This window comes from Lissotriton vulgaris, chromosome 8 (genome assembly GCF_964263255.1).
Source record: "Lissotriton vulgaris chromosome 8, aLisVul1.2, whole genome shotgun sequence".
Lineage (NCBI taxonomy): Eukaryota > Metazoa > Chordata > Amphibia > Caudata > Salamandridae > Lissotriton > Lissotriton vulgaris.
The window spans coordinates 571,879,533-571,902,956 of record NC_141696.1 but is presented as its reverse complement, the minus strand read 5'-3'; the positions used below and the strand labels follow the sequence as shown (position 1 = coordinate 571,902,956).

Sequence of the window (23,424 nt, the reverse complement as noted above, 5' to 3'; positions counted from 1 at the left end):
ACTTAGGCCTAGACACAGAAGCCTATAGACTGAGATTTCGAAAAGAAAAGGGGGTCGCTGGGGAACACCCAAAGACATTATACCTGCGACTGAAGATGGCCGGGGATAAATGGTTAAAACCAGAGAGTAGGAGCAAAGAGGAAATTATGACCAGTATTTATCTAGAACAGTTTATGGAGGCCTTACTGTACGGCACTCAGCGGTGGCTTAGACAACATTCAGGCCTTAATGCTGAACAGGCTATTGAGATGGCTTCGAATTACAACAGGGCAATGCCTCGTACATTCCCTTGGGAAACGGACAAAGGTCCTAAAGGAACCCCAGGAGTGGCGAAGCAGGACCAGAAACTGAAGCCGGCCCCAAAGGCGATAAAACCCCGCCCCATCCGCCCTGAACTGCCTAATATAAGAGGTCCGCAATGTTTCGAATGCGGGGACTGGGGACACATCGCCAGAATGTGTCCTCGGAAAAGACCAACTGAAGAACCAATGGAGGTTGGATATATTCCAAAGGCCGTGATGTACACAGCGGAGATGGGTCCATCTTTCTATGTAAGGGTACTAGTGAACAGCAAATGTGTGAAAGCCCTCTTAGACTCTGGCTGCAAACAGTCAGTAATAAAGAAACAGCTAGTCTTACCCTCCCAGCTTGGCCCCAACTTAGTGGTACACATCAGATGTGTACACGGAGACGTGAAACCTTACCCTGTGGCTCACCTGACCCTTAGGCCCCTGGGGGGAGCACCTTGTGAAGTAAAGGTAGGAGTGGTGGAATCTTTACCTGAGGATCTGATCCTAGGCGTAGATAACCCGGATTTCTTGAGTCTTTTCCGGAAGGAAATAGAACAACCTCCCTCAGCCTACCTAACCACCGACCCGTGGGAGATAGATAGGGGTTTCAAGTTTGCCCAGATAAACGATACAACCCTTCAGAATGCATGGGAGGCAGCTCATATAGCTGAAACGACACCGACCCAAGGGTACCCTAGGTTCAGAATCATCAACGACCTCTTGTACAGGGAAGGGAAGGCAAGCGATCCTCCACAGTTAGTGGTTCCAAAAGATTTTAGAGACCAAATCTTGTTTTATGCACACACGCATCTTACGGCAGGACATAGTGGAGCCGAGAAGACCGTACAAAATATCACCAGACTCTTCTTCTGGCCTGGTATTTATAAAACAGCAGAAGAGTACTGTCGACAATGTGAGGTGTGCCAGAAAAAGAACATGAACAGACCACCTTCAGTACCCCTTCAACCGTTGCCCGTCATAGGCAACCCATTCGAGAGGGTGGGAATGGACCTTATCGGTCCTCTTCCTCGTACAGCCAGGGGACACACCTATGCCCTAGTCGTTGTCGACTATAATACTAGGTTTCCAGAAGCCTTTGCCCTCAGTGCACCTACAACAAGAAATGTGGCCGACAAACTAATAGAGTTGTTTTCACGGGTGGGGTTTCCCCGGGAAATACTCACAAACCAGGGAATCCCTTTTGTTTCCAAAATGATGAAGGAAGTTTGTCAAACATTAGAACTAAGACACATACGTACCTCGGCTTACCACCCCCAAACGGACGGCTTGGTTGAGCGGTACAACCGCACACTCAAGACCACTTTAAAAAAAATGTTGACTGCCGAGAACAGAGATTGGGACAAGTTGTTGCCTCTAGCTCTCTATGTGTTAAGGGCCCAAGTGCAGAGTAGTTTAGGGTACTCCCCGTTTGAACTACTGTATGGCCGTCAGCCTAGATCCCTCCTAGAAATTACAAAGGAAGCATGGGAGAAAGAGGAGGCGGCTGAACAAAGATCCCTGTTAGAATATACCAGACAGCTAAAGTCAAGGCTGGGTAAATTAAGGGACTTGGCGCACTCCAATCTGGAGAAATCCCAAGAGAAACAGAGACACCAATATGATAAGGGTAAGAAGTGGAGGACCCTAAATAAGGGGGATTGGACCTTGGTACTTCTCCCGTCGTCCACCCAAAAATTCAGGAGCGAGTGGAAGGGACCCTATAAAGTAGTGGAGACCATAGGCAAGACAACCTATCGGGTACAAATCACCCCTGGACGGCAACAAACCTTCCACATCAATTTGTTAAAGAAGTGGATAGGGCCTCCACCCAAAGCAGCTAACCTAACGTTGCCAACATGTGACGAAGGTACTACTCTAGACAAGTTACCCATCAACCCCGAGTTAACAGTGTCTGAAAAGGAAGAACTCATGCGACGGCTACAAAAGTTCTCACCAATGTTTTCCGACATTCCAGGTCGTACACATCTAGCCGAGCATTGCATAGACACTGAACCCGGTAAGATAGTCAAACAGAGAGCCTACCGTATACCCGCTGCCAGGAGAGCTGATGTGAAATGAGAGGTTAAGGACATGCTTCAACTGGGGGTTATCTGTCCATCACGGAGTAACTGGGCCTCGCCTATCATGATGGTGCCTAAACCGGACGGGTCCACCCGGTTTTGCATGGACTTCCGAGCATTAAATGCGATATCATCATTCGATGCATTTCCGATACCCCGAGTAGACGAGCTAATCGAAAGGATAGGAGAAGCCAGGAACATTACAACTCTAGACCTGACTAAAGGCTACTGGCAAGTTCCACTATGTGAAAAAGACCGGCACAAAACAGCGTTTGCCACTGACGACGGGTTGTTTGAGTTCACGGTACTGCCATTCGGGCTCCACGGAGCCCCTGCTACATTCCAGAGACTAATGAACACCGTCTTAGCCCCTCACACAGCATACAGCTCAGTGTACTTAGATGACATTGTCATCTTCAGCAAAACCTGGAAGAACCACCTTGAACATATAGACCTCATTTTGGAGGCGTTACAGCATGCAGGCCTACACGTAAACTCGGAAAACTCAAGGGCGGCCTTTCCCAAGGTGAAATATCTGGGATTCATGCTAGGGGAGGGGGTTATTGCCCCTCAGGAAGAGAAAATAAGAGCCATCACTAGCACCCCCTTTCCGACCTCCAAGAAAGAGCTTCGGGCATTCCTAGGTTTAATAGGGTATTACAGGAGGTTCATCATGAATTTTGCGGACATTGACGCTCCCTTGACAGATCTCCTTAAAAATAACAACAAAAATAGTATAGGGAAACACCCTTCCCCAGAGGCCCACAAGGCCTTCGAAGACCTGAAAAAAGCAATCACCACAAGCCCAGTGCTGATACCTCCAGACTTCGAAAAACCGTTCTCACTAGCGACAGATGCCTCGGACACTGGGATTGGAGCCGTTTTGTCCCAATCGGGAGAGGATGGGCTGGAACACCCCATCCTCTTTATCAGTCGCAAACTCCACCAAAGGGAATGTAAATACCCTACAGTTGAGAAGGAATGCTTGGCGAACCGCTGGGCTGTGGACAAGTTGAGATATTATCTCGAAGGTAAACCGTTCATTCTGTATTCAGACCACGCTCCCCTGAAATGGATGCAGAGAAACATGACTCAGAATTCCAGAGTACTCAGTTGGTTTCTATTTCTTCAGCCCTTTGCATTTCGGATAGTACACAAAAAAGGAACCGAAAATAGCAACTCTGATTATCTGTCGAGGGCACCCATTCTCCCCGACCGGGAGAATCCAAGGGGGGAGGAGTGTAACAGGGTAGGGACGGGTGGCCGGGAAGACTGGTGGACCCCTGATGATGCCTACCCTTCTGCCCTACAGTGGGAAACACCGAGGGATGACTGGAACACACGACAGGAGTCGTATGAGGAAACATCCGCTGGTTCCTTTAACTGGGTGTACGACGAAACCACGCCCGCCTCTGACGTGGACGCTGGATGGTTGAAAATGGGGGAAGCCCTCTACGCAGCGTGTGACGTCACCAATGGCTCGAGAGGAGAAGGCGAGGAGAACGCTACGAAGGGACCCGAAGAAGACGGAGGAACCGGATTCCCGGAGAGTGGAAGAGAGCCAGGAGGCCAACGACCCGGTGTTCCGCCGTGCCGCACTCCCGAGGGAGGAGTGTGGCTTAACCAGGTACGGCGGCGTTGGGCGGCTTGGGTGGGGAGAAAGAGTGCCCCAAGTGTATAGTGTAAAGTCACACCGTTCATGCTTTTCCTTTTGTTTTTCCCGATACCTGTTTTCCCCGCATCTCCCTACCTTTCCTTACCTCCCTCCCCTACCTCACTCCTGTACTCTTTGAAGCACAAATCACGAGAGTGCCTGTACGACTGCACGTCCACACGGTGTCCCGTCACTACCACTGGGTTCCCCTTGGGTGAGGATTGCTATCAGACTTGCGACTAACGGCCTCCCTTTTTGTCCGTCTTCTTTCCCCCTGGCTCTACCATCGCTACACCGGGGAAGGCGATTCCGAGAGGACGACGTGTGCCCAGAACCCTGGAAAAAGACGGCCTCACCACGGATAAACGGGAGTTCGCGAAAGAGAGACTTAATTTTTCGTACAAAACGAACTTTGAAAATAAAGCCAAGTCTAATCAGATATTCTGGTCAGCCTCTTCCTGTTGCGGCACCTGTTCCAACCAAAGTCAGTGTTCCCAGCCCCCCTGCCCCGATTACAGTAATATGTTCCTTTCAAATTGAGGCAATCGTTAAAAGCATGACATTAATTCTACTTGCTTTTCATCGCAAGGACCATCTAGCTAATACTACTTAGAATAAGATGGAACCATCTAGATGAATATTAGTAAAGCAACAGAGCTGTCTCCAGTGATGCTCAGTAGCATGTTTGGTTATTGCAAACTGCAGATTTCGAAACCAGGTATGAGAATCTAGCATCAAGCGCACACCCAAAAGCTTAAAGACAGAGAAGCAAAGCTAGGTACAAACAGAAGATTATACCATAGCAAAAACTCATAGAGGCACATCGTTTACATATGGTGGTGTAGACGGCCGCAATTGCATGTGCCAGTCCTAAATAAATAAAATTAGAGAAAATGGACCAATGCTTAATTGAGGCATTGTTTGAGTGGGGAGAGCGGCCTCCGGTTGCCATCAAAGAATGACCCTCTGTAGGCAGGTAGCATAGGTTTTATGATGATGTTTAATTGGAGATAATAGTCTCTGTTCCAGGTTACAGATATCATGTAAATGCCATATCAATGTCCCACCAGGAGCAGCCTCCTGCTGCTCAGCCAGTTCTCTAACTGATGCCTCATGCACACAATCATTCTGTGACATCACTCACAGAGGCTAAGAAGGGGGTTTAATGGCAACTAGGGAGAGAATGTATTTATCTAATACAGAAAACAAGAGCTCCCCCCTATGCAGGCCTATTTTGTGTCTAATATAACATTTTGCATCCTCGTGCAATGGCTTTTTCACTTCTGATAAGCCTCTTAATGTTTAATTAACTAAGACTATGACTGACTTGGAAATAATTAAATCGGTTCATTGCTTCTGGAAATCCAAAAGTGCAGTTATTGGAGTAGAGCAGTAGAAGCCATTATAAATCATTACAGAAAAAAAATATTAGGTTATCCAACTATGAATGTAGTAACCAATGGGCGTTATATCTTTTTATTGACAAACTTAAAATCCACAAAACTGATTGTCTGGACACAATGTGGAATCTGCAACTCTGTACTACCTTTCAGGGAAACACTGAAAATCATCCCTACGCAGGAAAAAAATAAATACTACGATTTTCGAAGACTATTTCTCTAACACAGCTTATACTGACCCCGTTTTTCAATTTCAAAGTCCTGTTGCAATGAGCATGTTTTGAAAAAACAAATACCAACATACATCCTATCCAGACACTCAGTTCATTTTCCGAATGGGTTTATACTGGTAAGGATATTCCTGGCGGGGCTGGGGTCAGTGCGCTCATCCACTCTCTGTCACCTCACCTTTCCACAGTAGTCTGATTGTCACGCTGATCCTGGTTCAGCTGGTACTCAGGATTTTTGATAACCGGCTCCCTGATGCATTCCAGAATTGCATGTCCCTGCTTTAAGGCTATCCTCAGATCCTCCTGCGGGAAGAAAAGTCCATTTAGCACAGATGACAACTTTCCTATGTTTTATCCCTGTGCAGTACAAGCACTGCCAACGTGGTAAGTGAGGTTAAAACAGCCACAAGCCCACCCTCAAGTAATGTACACATCGGAGCAAAACTTACCCCCTCCAGTGTAATTATCATACCTTCAGAAACTGTGGGCGTTTCTCTTTTCGCCTAGGCCAGGGAATAGGTATGGCTTAAATACCAACTGCTATCTAGAGGTACTACCTAAATTTTAAAGCCATGTGTGACTTACAGTAATTAGAGGGAACTCGGGGAGTGTATAAAGGACAGGCTATTTTTGTGGGATAAGTACACACCAAGCGCACCGCCATCCACGTGCAAATACCTTCATGCCGTCTTTCTTGTCAGTGTGCACTGCGAGAAGCGAGCTGGTTGATTGCACGTCATTTGGCAGTTCAGTTTCAGCCAGTTCTGTCCCAAAGGACTGCAGCATTTGAGCAGTTTGCTTCACCATCAGAGCAAAGGTTTCGATTGCCTTTCAAATACACAGACACAAAAATGGCTCAGTATGATAATTGCACAAGCAACCAAATATACAGTAGGTAAACAGTGCAGAAGCTCATCCAGAAAGGTTAGATGGGGGAAGATTCTATTCTCAGAAGATGTGTACAAATGCATTTGCTATTTGGCAACAGTCAATACAACATTCTTGTCTACATGTTTCCTCCCATTGATCAATTCTTCCATTGGTCAGGGTGGATATACAACGTAATAAATAAAGAGGCACTCCCTACTGGAATTTCTTTCCTCTGTCTGCCTGTTAACAAAACTCAGTTTACCACACAGATCCCCTGCCTATATGCCGAATATATACCACGCCTCAAGTAATTGCTTTTGCTTCGTTCCTTGCAAGACTTGGGTCCACAGAGACAAACTCGTCATTCCAGCTGAGAGAACTGCATCTGCGTGAATTATAATCAGGCTAGAGCACACTTATGGTTACTGTGAAGGAGACCACGTACCGTTCGATGGGACAGCCAGCGCGGGTGGCTGTAATCCAGAGTGCCCCCGAGATCTTGGGTCAATTGGGTTTTCTCGATGTAACTTTGTAGTTCTGTTGCTGAGCTCAGCATTATGATCTGCAAAAACAAATCAGGCTGAATTAAATGATACCGCTTGGTCTCTGCTTCTCTCACAAGAGTTTCTCATAAGGGTGTACCGCAAGCACAGGGATGACACCAACAATGTCAGATGTTTCCAATCTAGAGATTTCATTTTATACCATTGTTTTTGTGTGTTGGCTGATGTGGTTCCGCTGAAATGAAGCAAGACAACAGCTACCAGAATGCATTTGCTATTAAAGAAAATAGTGTTCCTTTTGACATGGAGTCATTTGGTAACCTTACACCAGCAAGGAGTACAGGAAGCGGCTGGGGCCGTTTTTACACTCATCTTCCATTCCAGGCAAGTCAGAGAACCAGTGTGCCCAAATGACTGGCACAGAGACTCCCAGACACGTTGTTTCACTGAATGGCTGTGGAAGAGAAAGACCACAACACAAAAGGCATCATCCACAATAGGGGGTTACCAATACACTGCTCTTTAGTCATGGTTCTGAAGCATAATTGCATTCTACAGTCTCCACTGAGTAAGTCACTAGCTTGGTGAAGGAGAACTATGAGGTGGGAAGCACATGCAATACTGTATCTCTAAATCAGTCGAGGAGGAGCCCTGAAGGCAATGGTGCAGTAATACGAGAATTATTTATCACATGAGATCCATTGAGGTGTGTGAATCAGTGGAAAACGAAAACTGAGAAACCATATCGGAGGAAACTAAATAATGGTAAACCGCCCTTGCAAGTTCATAAAGTGATGGACCAGTGCAGCATATTGGCACAGATAATAGGCACATTTTTGTGTTCCAGAGACAAATGCTCAGTATTCCTTCCATGAGAAGGAAAGCCTTTGCCACTTGAAGGCAAGAGAAATTCCTACCGATTTTCTTTACTTAGCGTAGTTAAGGAAGTCCTGAATTCGTGCTTTTTCTTACCCGGATTTCTGTGACCTTTTTGTGTTCGTGCTTCAGGCCAACCCATGTCACATGCCTTAATGAAAAGCCTTTAATAATTACAAGAATGGAGGAGAAGTCACAATATCACCATGAACTGTTCAAGGTGTAATAGCATCTTATTAGATACTGTTCAGGGATCATGGAGTTTTTTTTATCAATTTCATCTGTATAACCCTTCCTTTCTCCAGAACGCCTTTTTCCTGGTATACGGGGTCCACTGAAGTATCTAAGTGAGGGTGTGGATGTAGGTGTGGATTTGCCACACTTTACATATTTTTTACAAACTCCATAGATTTTAACATCAATATTTTGCTTCTAGCTTAAATGGTTCAAACGTTACTTACACCTGAGTCACATGGGCAAAGTAGGGGCAGGTACTTTGCAAAACTAAACTGGTCACCTTTAAGGTGTTGATTGCTGCATTCCGATATTAAAAGTGTATCAGAGATGTGAAATCTTGAACAGAAATCAATAATGCATTCAAAAGCTGGACTAGGGAAGGGCATTTGTCAGCAACATGAAAAGAAGCCCTTATTTATTTAAATGTAACTGAAAGAGAAATGAATTATTGATTTCTTCTGTGCCTTGAAACTGTTTTGTCACGTTTCCCATTCAAATACATGTTACACCAAAGAAACTGTTCTTTAAAACAGCAATTATTCCCATTGGTAGTTTTGCAGTCTCTCCTTGTTTTTTGTTTTTTTGAAATAAAGTAAATTTCTCCACATTCCTTTTTTTCTCACTGTGAATTATATGCCCATCTGCAGAGTCGTGGCAGAGGCGATGAATGAGGGAGCAGGGAGCACCTTTGCAGGTGCTGAGTCAAGGGACGTTGAGAAACACGAAGTGAACTCTGAAAATGCAAGGATTGCAAACTCATACCCGAGTCGAGATTCTCCTACGGGGGAACATCACAAAGATAAGACTTGTGTACTAGTGACCGATATGACGGATCCTCTGAACTGGTTGGCTAAAGAGATACAACACCTTCGAGAATAGCTCTAAAGGTCCCTGGGGGACTACAGGGTCCCACTTACTATGTAGTAATTTCTGGTAAGGAATCTTCAGTATATAGTTTTCATAAGGTATACTAAGTACCTGTGATCAGTGCCTGGTGTCTCACAGTAACGTGGCAAGGAATTCATGGGCCCCTTTGACTGCTTTTGGCTAGTAAAACACAGCATTGCCACTGCACCTCCTGCAAAAATTGTAGCTAGGCCCTGACGTCTCATTGTAAGAGCGAGGCTTTAACCTGGGATAAGTTAAAAGCTAAATCCAACCAATGGAACAGGAAAAAAGATGGGGACACCTTACACAACATGTTTTGATAAAGCCAAACCAAAGTTAGCATTAACCGCGAGGATTACAATGCACTTAAGAGTATATGGTATGGCTATATCATAGAACAGCTGTAAGGAGATGGTTTTGAAAGCTGCAGAGGGGCTCAGATCATGCCAGCGCACCCTCTCACATAAAACCAAGCACTCTGCCTCCAGGATTGTCGAGGCCTACCATAGGAGTGGCTTATAGGTGTATATGTGTCTATATGTAAAAGGTAGATATAGGTATACTATATCTAAGTAAGGGGTGATTACACCACCTTACCCAGGCTGTGTGAACAGACATGTGTTGTCAGTTTGGAAGGCGAACCAGGGGTGGCACAATACATGCTGCAGCCCCTGGTAGGCCTTAGGTGCACCTATGCCCTGGGTACCTATGGTAAACTATACAGGGGCAAACAAGATGTTTACCTGTGCACACCCTAGTGAACACAAAATACAGTGCTTGGAACTGTTTGACTGAGGGTGCGTGCTACCTGGTGGAAGGGCAGCCAGCCCAATTGAATGAACAACAGCTAGTGGAGCAACCACTAGTTTACCAGACGCACAGCAAGATATAGAGTATTGCAATGTTTCACATGAAATTGAATTAATAGCACTAATAGAAATCATTCAAGAATTCAATTTTGCGACCAGAAAAGTTTAACTTGTGAATTAATTTTCTTTATCGTAAATCACATGTAAATTAGATAAGCCGCTAGGCCTTTCTTATACTGCAAAAAAATCTTCACAGTGTTGTTATCAATGTACAAAATGAACATTACTGTCAATATACAAGAAAATCAATCATAAGTACATGACATTAATTACACAACCAAAAAACATTTTGAAATAGCCCAATGCATTTCGCGTAGATCCCTTCTTCAGGGGCATGCATTTATCGGTCTCTAACATCAAGTGTAGTTGCAGAGACCTTTAAGCACGAATCCACAAAACAAGCTACTGTATTACCAGATACTACCTTCTTTTCAACTCTACATAACACTGTGTAGAAATACGTAAGGCAAGTACACCAGTAAGTTTATATGCAGCCAGGAGAGGTGTAAAAATCTCGATAAGTTTGTGGTCAAGTTGTAGAGGAGCCTGTACTGACGTCCGTATCACTTCCCCAAAGCGGTAATTTAATTGCTGCTATACGCCGGAGGAATTATTAACCGGTGTAACTATGCAACCAGGAGAGATATAAAAATCTCAACCAGTTGGCGGTCAAATAATAAAGGAGCCTGTACTGACATCCGTGAACCTTCCCTGGGGTGAAAATTTTCAAATATCTCTCCTGGTTGCGTAGTTACACCGGTTAATAATTCCTCCGGCGTATAGGATGGTGGTACAAGGGGTGGATGGACGTTCTTGGGTGACCAATGGATTGGCCCAGAACGGTTGCTTTTTTGCTGAGCATAAGGACAAGTGGTGGACGGTTGTTCGCCGCGAAGGGGGGTGGCAGTTGGCTCTGGGTCGAGGATTGAGCCCAACGAAGGGGTATGTGCATGGACACGGGTCCAGGTGGGGACTGGTGGTTCAGGGTGAGGGCAGTGACTGGGATTGGCCCTGCAAGGTTACCGGTTCCGCTGGATGCGGGCCAGGTGATGGATGGCCGTTCACCGCAGGGGGGGACACCAATTGTTGGTCAATGATTGGGCCCGGGCATGGTGTCGTTTCATACGAGCATTGGTCCAGGTGGTGGATGGTCGTTCACTGCGTTGGGGGGCACTGTACAACTGGGAGTGGCCCCATGGGGGTGTTTTTGTTTCCACATCATGCAGGTACAGACGGGGTGATGGAATAGCGCCACGATGAGAGCAATTTTTCCTGGTAGGGTTTGTTCCGGAACGTTCCGGAAGTGCAAGGGACGCGTGTTTAGGTGGATGGTCGTCCACCGGGTGCTGCAGAGTGGGGTGGCAGTTTTAAGCACACAGGACTGAAGGGCACATGGGCCCGCTATGGAAGGGCACCTTTCGCGATTCACATTTGCGCCAAGCATGGTACTTTCCTGCAGGATACAGGGGGAGTTGATGGATGGTCGTCCGCTAGGAGGCCGCAGGGTTGGCTGGCAGGAGGCGAAAAGTGGGCAGGACAGTGGGGGGGCCCCAGGTAACCGCCCTCCGGGGGTTCCCTGGTTGGCGGTACTTTGGAGGGGTGGGGAGTCACATACGGGCGGATCCACCCCTCGGGTGGGGGGAGAACGGTACACAGGTGACTGATAGCGGGGCACGGGAGGCAATGAGCAATGAAGGCAAAGTCAACAGAGGATGCTTGGAGGGCAATTTAAGGTGAGAATGAGGAAAGGAAGGAGGTTATCTTGTGAATGGGGAAGAGTTTAACAGGTGAGATGGTTTTGAGAGGGCAGAATGGAGAATGCGTGGGTATGGGATGGAAATGTATATTTCTTGCATTGATGTACTGTTAATAAGTCTAAATGATTGCAACCTTGTCCTAATAAAATGACCTTTTACACTTCAAGTAACAGCGTGGAGTGTAGTTATTGGGCGATGCGGCCCCCAGGGGAAGTGAAGGTCACAGACCAGTCTTCCACCCAGGGTATTCGCGCAATGGCGGAAGGACAAGGTGGGGGCGGGATTAGAGGGTTAAGGGAAGGGGTGGGATTGGGAGGGCATATAAGGTGTCAGGAGAGGAAGATCCGGCCTCTTCCTGACACCTGAGCACCACCGGGAGGACGTAGAAAGTTTGTCCCCCCACCTACCCTACAGGTTTTCAGCGAAGGATTGGTGTGGTTTTACAGGTATGGGGGTGCCAGTTTAGGGCAGGTTGCGGAGCAAGAGGCGTTACAGTACTTTGGAGGGGTGGGGAGTCCCATACGGGCGGATCCACCCCTCGGGTGGGGGGAGAACGGTACACAGGTGACTGATAGCGGGGCACGGGGGGCAATGAGCAATGAAGGCAAAGTCAACAGAGGATGCTTGGAGGGCAAGTGAAGGTGAGAATGGGAAAAGGAAGGAGGTTATCGAGTGAATGGGGAAGAGTCAAACAGGTGAGATGGGTGAGATGGTTTTGAGAAGGCAGAATGGAGAATGGGTGGGTATGGGATGGAAATGTATATTTCTTGCATTGATATACTGTCAATCAGTCTAAATGATTTCAACCGTGTCCTAATAAAATGGCCTTTTACACTTCAAGTAACAGCGTGGAGTGTAGTTATTGCGCGACAAGCCTTTTTTCATGCATGAATAGCAAGCGGAGTGAAAGCGCACGTTAGAGTAGACGCCATCAGCGGTGAACTGACTTAACATATGTTTATGATATTAGGCTGCTGCTCATACTTTCTGACCGCAGAACTGCACAGTGGAGAAGCCTGTTCCCTGGACAGGGTGTGTGGGGGGAAGCGGTAGTGTCCGGTCAGTGAGTGAGTCATTGTCAGTGGATACATGGGGGCTGTATGGGCGGGTCAGCCCAGAGCTTCAAAGACGCTGAAACTACTGCCCTTGTGTCACTTGGTATTTATTGTTTGCGCCACTGGCTACAGCAGACAACTGAGACCATGGTGATTTTACCCCTGAGAAACGCATGTTACAGGTTAAAGCTTTCCCTTCCGTTGCTGTTCCGCCGTCAGTTTCGAGACAGCAGGTCAGGAAATATATGGGGTGATTATTTTAGTCTATTTGTGGGCCTGTCGGGCGTGCGTGGGTGTGCTGCGTTAAACTCATGATTTTTGTTCGGATGAAAAATAATTATGGCAGCAAGCTTAAATGGACGGAGGGTGCAACATATGCAAAACAAGTCTCCTTCGGCGCTGTCTATACTGGCTGATGCAGCAGAGTTACTTACTTAAGATGAACAATGGTGCCTCAACTGTTTTATAGAATCAACTCAGAAAGCGGTTTTCAGGACTTTTGCATTAGTTTCAAGTAATTTTTAAACCTTCCCACTTACCAAAAGTTTGAAGTTTCTTGTATTTTAGCTTTATCAATAGCACTGTCAGTTTCACTCGTGCAGTTCAATGCCACTCAGAAGTGCATTGAAACAATGGAAATGTCATACATAACACAACCAATCTGAAAACTTGGAGGTGATGGTGTAAGTCGTGATCTCCTACCGTTGCACTGACTTCCTATGCTGTGAAAATGTGCCTTTCCTGGCGCAGTCACTTTGTTCAAATGGGTGTATTTTATATGTATATGTTTCCCTCGTCTTCGTTGCTTGATTTTGCTCGCAATAAAGTGTCACTCATAGTTGTATAAATGTCACTCATAATTACACTTAAATTATGAAAATGTCACACATAGCTATCTGAAACCTTGGCAGCCATGACTGTACCCCATGATATCGGGCAAGTCAGTGACACACGGCAAATTCTAAATACTTTATGTTGGATTAAGTATGCTAACAATTGCTAAAACGTGTAGATGGGTTTGGACAGTTAGGGCTGGATTAGAAATTTCTTGGAGACTAAATGAAGACAGAAAGAGGACAAGAGTACCATTGGGCAGTAAGTTAGTAAAGCTATGTCACCAGAGACATTATTAACAAAGTTACTTTGCATCTTTTCAAAAAACGGTGTTCTTCAGCAAACGCTTTGCTTTTACAAAACACAAAATTAAAGGAAAAAGAGTCATACTTACTGGTACCTTCATTTTAAACTCATCTTTGTTGAATTTCAACGCCAGGTCCGAGAGAGTCCGGTGGAGAAATCCCGTTGGGCGCAGAACGAGCACGAGCTGAAGATTTCCAGGGAACGAGGCCTGTTAAGGTAAGTTAAAACTTCAATGAAACTAGTCTTAACATATTTTACGTATTTCACACAAGCAGTTTATCTGATGACATTTTAGATGTGCACATGTGCATGCCTGTTCCCTCTGGAGCTCTAACATGGTATAGAAAAAACATATTTACAAGTGATGGAGAACACCCTAAGTACTTTGGGCTAAAACAGGAATATTTAAGTTCTCACACTTGTAATGTAAGACGTTTAAAATGTGCTATTTTTTCCGATTATAGCTAGGGTGCCCGTCAACTGGTTAAGCTGAAATGGTCCAACAATAGAGGAAGGATGGATTTCAAACATGTAGTTTACCTGTTCACTAGTTTTCTACAGCAGAGCGCGTATTGTAAATATACTTAGAAGGGAGATCAGAACCAGGAAAGTGCGCCACCAGAGGATACTAAATTATGTGAGCTTTGGGTGTATAAAGGAGAGATGAGACATACGTTTGAGGTTGCACCGTGGCCATGTGCCAGGTAGCTGAAGGATGTTGGGACTCCTGGGCCAAAATTGTCAACGGAAATTAAATGTACAGGCATCAGGGTCAGAGGAGAAGATGCATAAAGCGAGCAGCGGAAATTACGCAGGGCGCATTGGCTCCATCGCTGTGGAAGGGAAGGACTATTTAGCCAAAACCAGGAATAACTGCCTTAACACGGATTAAAATGATCACCTTTTGAAGGAAAGATCACGGTTATGACTACATCATGATTAGAGATCAAATGTATTTAATGCCAATAATGGACTACTGTGTGTGTTCATGAAGTAGTGCTTTGAAAGCAGTTCACAAGTTCATTAATTTGTTGTGACCTGAACATGACAGAGTAGCTTGCTCACAGTTAATTATGATGTCTGCTTCACAATGGCTCAATAAAACACTGTTAATCATCAGCTAGAAATACATGCACACTTGTACGTGGCCACGCCATATGCATTCATTGCAGTTAGATTTACTACCTCTGTTGAAGCCAGTGGAATAGGTAAAGTTTGCCCAAGTAATGGACAACTGCTGGCCTGCTTGTCAAACAAATGGCGTTTGCATTACTTATGTTAAAATGTTGCACTTTCAAGAGAAAAATGAACTGCTTTATGTTATACGAAAGCTTTGATATTTAGAAAGATATGAACACATTTTAGTCAAAACAGAAGGTCAAAAACTTTAAAATAATGGCAAATGCCACTCTCTGGGTTGCATACAAAGAAGAAAGAGGCAAAGCAAGAACCTCCCTGCTTTAGGTATTGGGAATTGGTTTTCATGTTATTTAGGCCTGGGAGAAATTTTTATTATGCTGCCAAAATTAGCAAAAGTCCTGAATATCACATAATGTGAAATTTCTCAAAATGTAATTAATGTTTGCCGGAGCACACAGATCACCTTAAAATATCTAGCGAGATGCATGAGAGATTAGTTTCAGTGGAAAATGAGGCATTTCTTACTCAAAACAGTCTTCTACCAGTAGCTCCTGAAACTTTTTAACATGAGATGCACGTTGGGCTTAAACCCACGCGGGAAACCAGTAAAACGTATTTTGCTACAAAAGCGAAATGTTGCAAAATATTTATGGAATTTTACGAAATTTCCTAAGAGAAATTGCACGATTCTGCCCAGCCTTAATTTTAGCTCTCATTCTTCAGCATTTCCGTAGAAGGTCTCGGTTTTCTGTACGTCACCTTCACACAACTGGCAGAAATACTTAGAAGCAGAGGCATCCCTGGAACTCGTAAATTATGGATGTGTCATTGCTGTCTGAAAGGACCGCACCTCCTGTGACGTGGGGAGCGTTCTTTATTGTGTCGAGTTCTTTGAATTCATTAATGAGACAGGATGATGGGATGACCGACAGCATGAGCACTACTGCTTGAACAATATACATCAGACTAGGTCCAGTAACGCTACTGTGATGGATGGGTCAATATGTGAGCCTTGATCTGCTGTTTAGAACATTACTGTTTCACTTAGAGGTTGCTTGGTCCACTTCTCGAAATAATGACAGGTGGACAGCAAACATTACCTGTACTGCTTCGATTCAGACTTTTTTCATGCTGACAGTGGCACTTAATGACGTGTTTTTTGTTGGTCAAACATGTTATGTATTTTACTTGTGCAGTTTGAAAACCTGCAAGCTACCAAAACTTTGTTTTGAATGTAGTAGTTATAAGGAAAAAAAAGAGAAGGGGATGAATACGTTTTTGTTACCCAAAATGCACAAGGGAAATAACAATTCAAGGAGATGCTGCAGTGAAAATTAAGACAGTGACACAGCTATCCACCCACACCCTTTGCTGAAATACCACGGATGGACGGGAAACCTCACAGGGGTAACACAGGGATACAAAGGTTTATGAGGATATGGAGGAGGGATGCTCGGTGCATTCCTTGGCTGTCCGCTGTTAATCCCTTGCAACGTGGGGACTGTTCCTCGAATTGGAAATGAAAGTAAGTAAGACATAGGATGAGATTTTATCCGCAGGTCTTCCCTGAGGGGGCGATGCCTCATGGGATAGGAAGGAAGTCACAAATCTGTGTCCCTTATCCTGAGGTCGAATGCCCTACAATGCAGATACATGGGCTACATGACTAAAGGTGACACTGGTGGTCTGCCTCCTCATGTCCAGGAGTGTGCAGTTCCTCTTGACAGACCAGATACTTGCTAAGTAACCGGTCCCAAACCTTCGTTCGGTCTCAAGTCCTGTTTTTCCAGGGATAAATTTAATTTGGTTAATTCATGTCTGACATCTCACTTCACCGATATATTTTCCTTCCTATTCACAAGGAAAGTTAGAGATGGGGAAGAATTCTAGACATGGCAAACTTTTTTCCGTGACATTCTACAAATTCTTTAGTGAAGCTTTTACGTAACCCAACTTGCCACGTGGACTCGGTACCGAGACTGCAACGTTGGAGCAGAGGACATTCTTGCTGCCCAAATGACAAGCATTAAGTCTCCCATGTGGAATTGCTTCTTCCCCCTGCAAGCATATTGCATACTGCCACCAATCACAGGTCAGCAAGAGCATCAGCTTAATGTATCCACTCACTACCTGTTCGGTTGAGTTCTCTCCTCTGGGCATCAGACATTGGTTTGATCTTTGCCTTGTGATTCCATTTGCAGTCAATAACATGTTAACCTTTATGACCTTTCTCTGTCAACATTAATATAGTGCGCGAAGCAAGGAAAGATGAACTCCGTGTTTACTTCTCAAGACATCTTAACAGGGCCAACGAGGCTTTAACATTAAACATTACAGTTGACAAAAAAAATAGCCCAGCAGTCTACACATTGCCATTGATGTCTAAGCATATCCCACGATGGCTTGGTTTTCTGCCTCCGGTTCACTGACCGGGAAATAAAATGAACATGTCAGCGATGGGCATTCTGCAGAAATGCAGGAAGCTCGCTGACGCTGTAGAGATGCCCGCAGAGCTACATGCGCCTGGGAAGGACGAGGAGCGCGCGGGGAATGGGGGTGGGGGCATCTGTCAGGTCAATACCCGTGAAGAGCATAGACGCAGACATCCTGCCCAGCAGCAAGTACAAAATTAGAAGCACAGCAGAATACAAAATAACCTGAGCGTCACAAGTAAGATGCTGGCAATACTAAGGTCCCTCGTTCCGCAATTCCAACGACGTATTCTTTCTGACATTAGTTTAAGACATATTCAAGGAGTGTGCACTTAATTAACTGGACTGGACACTTTATAGCTATTCCAACCATAACAATGCGGCCGTGGTGGTGATTGGAAGTCCGCCGTTCAGACAGATCACAGAATGGCCGCTGGGCTTTGTGTCCCAACATTAACAGACAACTAATTACAGCCTTTTATTACATGTAAAACGTGATCGAATGATCCACGTTTGCCGGTTGGCGGTTTTTATGAGCAGCTCCCATGCCTAACACACACCTATCGCATGCGGACATCTAGATGTGCATTTGGGAACTATGGGGTCGATTATGATTGCGGTGATTCCGCATCCTCCGGGCCGGTGGAAGCCACCGCCGGCCCGGAGGATGCAGAATCACCGCTTTGGACCTTCAAAACACCCACCGCCAGATTATGATGGCCGGGGATCAGCGGCGGACGGCAGGTCCACCCGTCGCTGATCCGCGGGTTGTTGGCCGCAATTTGGTGGCAGTGTCTGCAAAACACTGCCAGCCAAATTACGATGGGTTGGAAAACATGCTTTTCCGCTGCGGATTTACTGCTGTGGAAAAGCATGTGGACAATAGCTTCTAGGGGGGCCCTTGCGGGCCCCCAGGGTGTCGGGGGTGGGGGGTGCACATGGGGGGTACCTATGGTACCCCCCAGCATTTGCATGTACGAAGCGGCAGGCACCACGTGGTGCCTGCCGTTTTGTGCATGCAAATGCAAAGCATGCATATTAAGCTTGCGGCAGGTGCTGCTTAAAGCAGCACCCGTCGCAATGTTAAATATACAGGATGTGACCGCCAGGGTGGCGGTCACATCCTAATTCCAATGGAGGGTTCGCCGATGCCCCTGCGGTCGGTCCCTCCACCTCGGGGGTGTCCGCCATCCTAATCGACGTCTATATGCGAGGGCTACATGTTTAGATTTTTTTCACTTCAGCTTTATTCGACCCGGTCATGAGTTTCTTCAATAATTATTTGCAAGATTTTTCAGTTTGTGAACATTCTAATTACATGGAAGGAGACACAAAATATATTTTTTTATAATATAAAATATTTATGAGGGAGGGGTAATGCTGCGATTACTTACCGGTAATAGCACTACTCGGAGTCCTTCTCTCGCCATGATGAACCGCACATTGAGGTCCCTGTGCCTCATTCACAACCCTTCCCAGCTTATAAAACACCCTCCTCCCCATCCTCACTGCGTGTTCCATACAAAGTCCAAACACCACACTGTTGGACTGGTCGACAGGGAGGGCCTTGTTCATCACAGCAAGAGAAGGACTCAGAATAAGTAAGAGTAAGAGTAAGAAATTGTAGCATTACCTCCTCGTCCCTCTGGCCATGATGATTCATACATTTTCGAAGTACCAAAGCCACAAAAAGGGCCAGGACAACTGCACAGATAATGCAAACATAAGATTAATCCACAGGAAAAAGAAAACAGTTTGCAATACAGAAGCCAGCACTTTGGAACCCAACAAACCCGGCACCTCCGGACCCTGAAGCACCCGAAAATATGTCACAAAGGTAGAAGGTGTCGCCCAAGTGGCCGCATTCAGGAAAGTGCCTCTGTTGGACATGGTTAGCCTCCACTTTTTGCCTGGAAAATTATGTAGTTTCGACTAGAAGTGCACATGGTTCCTGCCAACCAGGTCCCCCATGCCAGATCTCCTTCCCTAAACTGTACCTGTTGTTTCCACAATTGGCACCCTTTAGCTCACATGAAAGCCCCTAGTAAAAGGTACTCCAGGTATCAAGGGCCTTGGGGTTAAAGAGTGTTCCTATGGTCTGCAGCACAAACTGTGCCACCCTAAGGACCCCCCAGCAAGCACATGCACACTGACACTGCAGCCTGTGTGTCTTGGTGCAGAGAAAATTGAAGAGTCGACCTGGCACACGTGTGCCATACCCATAGACAATGCACGAGATATAGGTAAGCCACCCCTCTAGCAGGCCTTAGCCCTAAGGAATGGTGTACTACATCTCCTGTGAGGGCATATCTGAAGGAGCAGTTATCCCCTGCAATATCCTTGTTGATTCCTGGATTTTGTAAGTGACCTGGGAAGCTACAGTAAGTACATTGGCTGGACACTCATTTTTGCGAGTTCCCCCAGCTCCATGATGGCTTTACTGAAATATGGGATGTTTGGTACCAAACATCTCAGCATAACACACCTGCACTGATTACCATGTCAGTTTTATTAACAATTGCACACAGAGGGCCCCTTTGAGGGACCCCCTGATACTTACCTATCCTTAGTGTGGTCACAAGTGGCCTGAGTCAGCCTGCTATCACCAGTGTTCTGACCTCATATGGAGAGTGCCCGCGCGCTCTGAGGTCGGGATCAATGCCTTTCCTGGAGGTGTTCACTCTGCCCATGGTTAGGAACGTAATCCATGGCGGGGAGCTTCAAAGGCCTTTCTGCCTTTTAAATAGGACCCCAGACTCCTGTTAGAGGGAACAGCCCCCCCTTCCTGTCTTCATCCCCTTTTTGGAGGGAGGACAGGCGGGAAAACATAGAAAGAATAGGAGGTGTGCCCCCCCCCCCCCCTCTGCCAATTCTACCCCTCAGGTGCAGGAGGGGAGGTGAAGTACACTTTTCAGTGTCCACCATCTTGAAAATGGTGGGACCCAATCAGGGCTATGACTATGTCCCCCTACCTCAGGAGATGGGCATAATAGAAGGTCTAGACAACCCAGGTGAGGGGTCCATTGGACACTACCTGTTACTCCCTCGCAACAACCCTAAATATAGTATGTATGTGGCATCCCCAGACCGTGAACTTCAGTTCCTGATGACCTAAGAAGAGCTGGATACCACACAGTGGCACTAGCAGAGAAGGCTGCAAAGAAGTACAGACTTGGCTCAAGCCCTACCGGCCTGCCATGATACTGCACCAAGGGACAACTCGTCATGCAACCCAGCCATCTCCGGAATCTTGGGGGGGAGTGGGGGGGTGATAAAGACTACGGTCTTCAGAGAACAGAAAACCAGTTCACAAAGCAACCATCATCAAAGTAAAGACTATGCAACCTGATGAATCGTGAAGCCTGAACCCGGCTACACCTCTGCACTCATGCCTCTGGCTCGAGTCCAAGTGGCCCACCGATTCCAGAAAGGTTCCCCAGCACTCCAGAGCCCAGTGTTAACTTACCTCTCCCAGACTCCTCAACGTCGCCGGCAACCTCTGCACGAATACCCCCTCAACCGAGACCTGTTATAGTGGGCAGTTTTCAACACCAAAAGGTACCCCTGCCATGGTGAAGATGACAAAAGGTGTCCCCACGACACTGAGCATCACAATTTACCTCTACAGCTGTTGGTTTTCTTTGACCAGCCTCCTTGCCTGAGCCTGCAGCACTTTTCCAATTTGGCCTGCCTCCATTGCTTTTCATCGGGCACCCAAAGCTGTATTGGCATCCTGTACCTGGCCGCTGCTGTGTCACTGGTGGTGTAATGTTGGTGACGCTTTGTGGCCGGTACAGTGTTGGCCTCCACTCCCGGAGATTGCCCCCCATAAGCAGCTCTTATCCGATTGTCCCAATTCACATTGATTTGTATTGGGGATCCAACCTCAAACTTGCACCCAGCCACCCCTGTGCCGCTGGTGGTGTACCATTGGTGCGGAACTGAAGCCTGCCCAATACTGACCTTAACTGGTCTTGTAAGTTGATGTTGCCTATATGTATGTTAAATGTTTTCTTCCTCCCATAGGTTAACATTGCTAAGTCTGAAAATTAGCACCTTGAACTACGATATTCGGGACAAAATGTATTGGTGCAGTCGCAACTGGCACAATCAATGTCCATGTTGATGCAACTTGTGATACTGGCACAGAAACTGTCTCCACTGAGGCAGTAACACCTGGAGTCATTACAGTATGAGACATGTCAACAGGTGCAGATGCAATTTAAAGTGCTGGAAATTATCTTTCCATCTGAAGTGTGTTTGAGTCAACAGGGGCTGTAGCCACTGTAACACTAGAAGTTGTATTTCTATCAGTATTTGTTTTTTGGGTGCCACATGAGTTTGACGTGAAGCTAATAAAGCATCCAGAATACCATCCCCTTAATCACAATCAGTGTCTGTTTTCTTTGCAGGTTCTTTGTCATTTCCCTTCTGATTCTTTTTTGTCTTTTCTCCGATTATGACCGGGTACATTCTATTTCCCTCGCTTACACATTTTCTCCATCTTTCCTTCATCCCATTGAGTAACTGTATAATTTCACATGGCACTTTTTGCCTTGTTCTGATATTCCTCATTTTCTTTAGTATGTGCTGCTCTCCTCCAAGCATTTAATGTGTAATATTGTGTGGGCCTAGGGGGTGGTTTTATCTTGTATAATTTCTCCCATAAATGTTTGATAACCTTAGAATCAAATGTTTTGTATTGCATCAATTTAAAGGGGGCCTCACAATCAGTAATCTATCACCAATGACTAAGCCACAAGCATGTATGCAGACCTACGTTTGTCAACATATAGTAAGCTGGTGTACCCTCCGTTGGCGCCTCTTCACTTTACCGAACTGAGACTGTTACATCACCTCTCATCAAATCTCTAAGGTTTTAAAAAATGTTAATTATTGCAATAATTCAGCAAAAAAGGTGCAATGATCAAATTCAACTTCAATGTTTTGATTGTATTTTTAATTTTGTGTACATCAATCTCTTTCCCCGAACCTGCCACAGCTTAACTCTTGATGACATCTTAACCAATCTCAGCGTAGCATTTAACAGCTGTACTATCCCAGCGCTGCACTCTGTGTCTTATCAACCAATAACAGCGCAACACTAACACCAACCGTCCAATCTCAGGGTGGCACACTATAACGTATCTACCACTCATCTCAGCAGTTCACCATCCTTTACAATTTTTTCGTACACAAATTATACAACAGTAAGCAAGCACAATTAAACAAATAACTTTCATCTGCTCCACTAAAGAAATTCAAAGTAATTCATTTATACAATAAGTGTTTGGAAATAAGGTTTCTACACTCTCCGACTTCCCTACACATACAAGCAAAACAAATGTAATCTCGACCAGCAGAGAATCACTCTAACTGATGTAGCTTCACCTTTACGCAATAGGCTCCACTAACACCAATCATTATTAGTACACTCACAATAACGTTATAGTCCCTATCTTAATTGTGCAATTCAATGATACCTCCTAAATCTGCACCACAAATCTTACCACAAAATTAACTCCACAATTTCAACTGTTTATCTAGCCTGGGATCTTAGACTACTTTGAGTCTGAGAATCACTTCCACTGCTCACCATTTAGCACTTACACACCACACAATATGACAAAATTATAAAATTACAACAAAGACAATTGTGGTGGATAACCCTAACGATACTCACACCTCCACAATTGCAACTACTTTTAAAACTGCAACTCCCTCAATCTTCAAGTTCGGGCTTTGGACTTAAGGACATGGACATTTCTAAACTAGAACTAAATATTTCAGCTCCTCTCTTGTGGCAGAAACATTACTCTGCTTTCACTGCTAGAGCACAGGGTTACACTGTCATTTACCCATCAGTAAATGAACCCAGCGTACAGGTTAAAGGATCTTTACTGTTGACGGAGATGTAAGAAGCTGAAGTTAATATAAAATGTTATCAATTCTTTTAGTTCAGTCAATAAAGTGACTTTAGCTGAGTTAAAAAGTTTCATTTT

At 45.5% G+C, this 23,424-nt stretch overlaps 1 protein-coding gene across 18 annotated transcripts in view; it reads right to left on the bottom strand.

Moving 5' to 3' along the window:
- Positions 1 to 23,424, bottom strand: part of MCF2L (MCF.2 cell line derived transforming sequence like) — a 1,277,242-nt gene that overhangs the window by 226,585 nt on the left and 1,027,233 nt on the right. For 17 of the 18 annotated variants that reach the window (XM_086934397.1, XM_086934395.1, XM_086934398.1 and 14 more), the window contains 4 exons: positions 13,939 to 14,058; positions 6,971 to 7,087; positions 6,334 to 6,483; positions 5,834 to 5,958 (listed from right to left, as the gene is read on the bottom strand). In XM_086934397.1, the coding sequence (XP_086790523.1) occupies positions 5,834 to 5,958; positions 6,334 to 6,483; positions 6,971 to 7,087; positions 13,939 to 14,058 (512 nt within the window). The remainder of the gene's footprint in view (positions 1 to 5,833; positions 5,959 to 6,333; positions 6,484 to 6,970; positions 7,088 to 13,938; positions 14,059 to 23,424) is intronic. The other variant, XM_086934387.1, reaches the window with a different exon arrangement.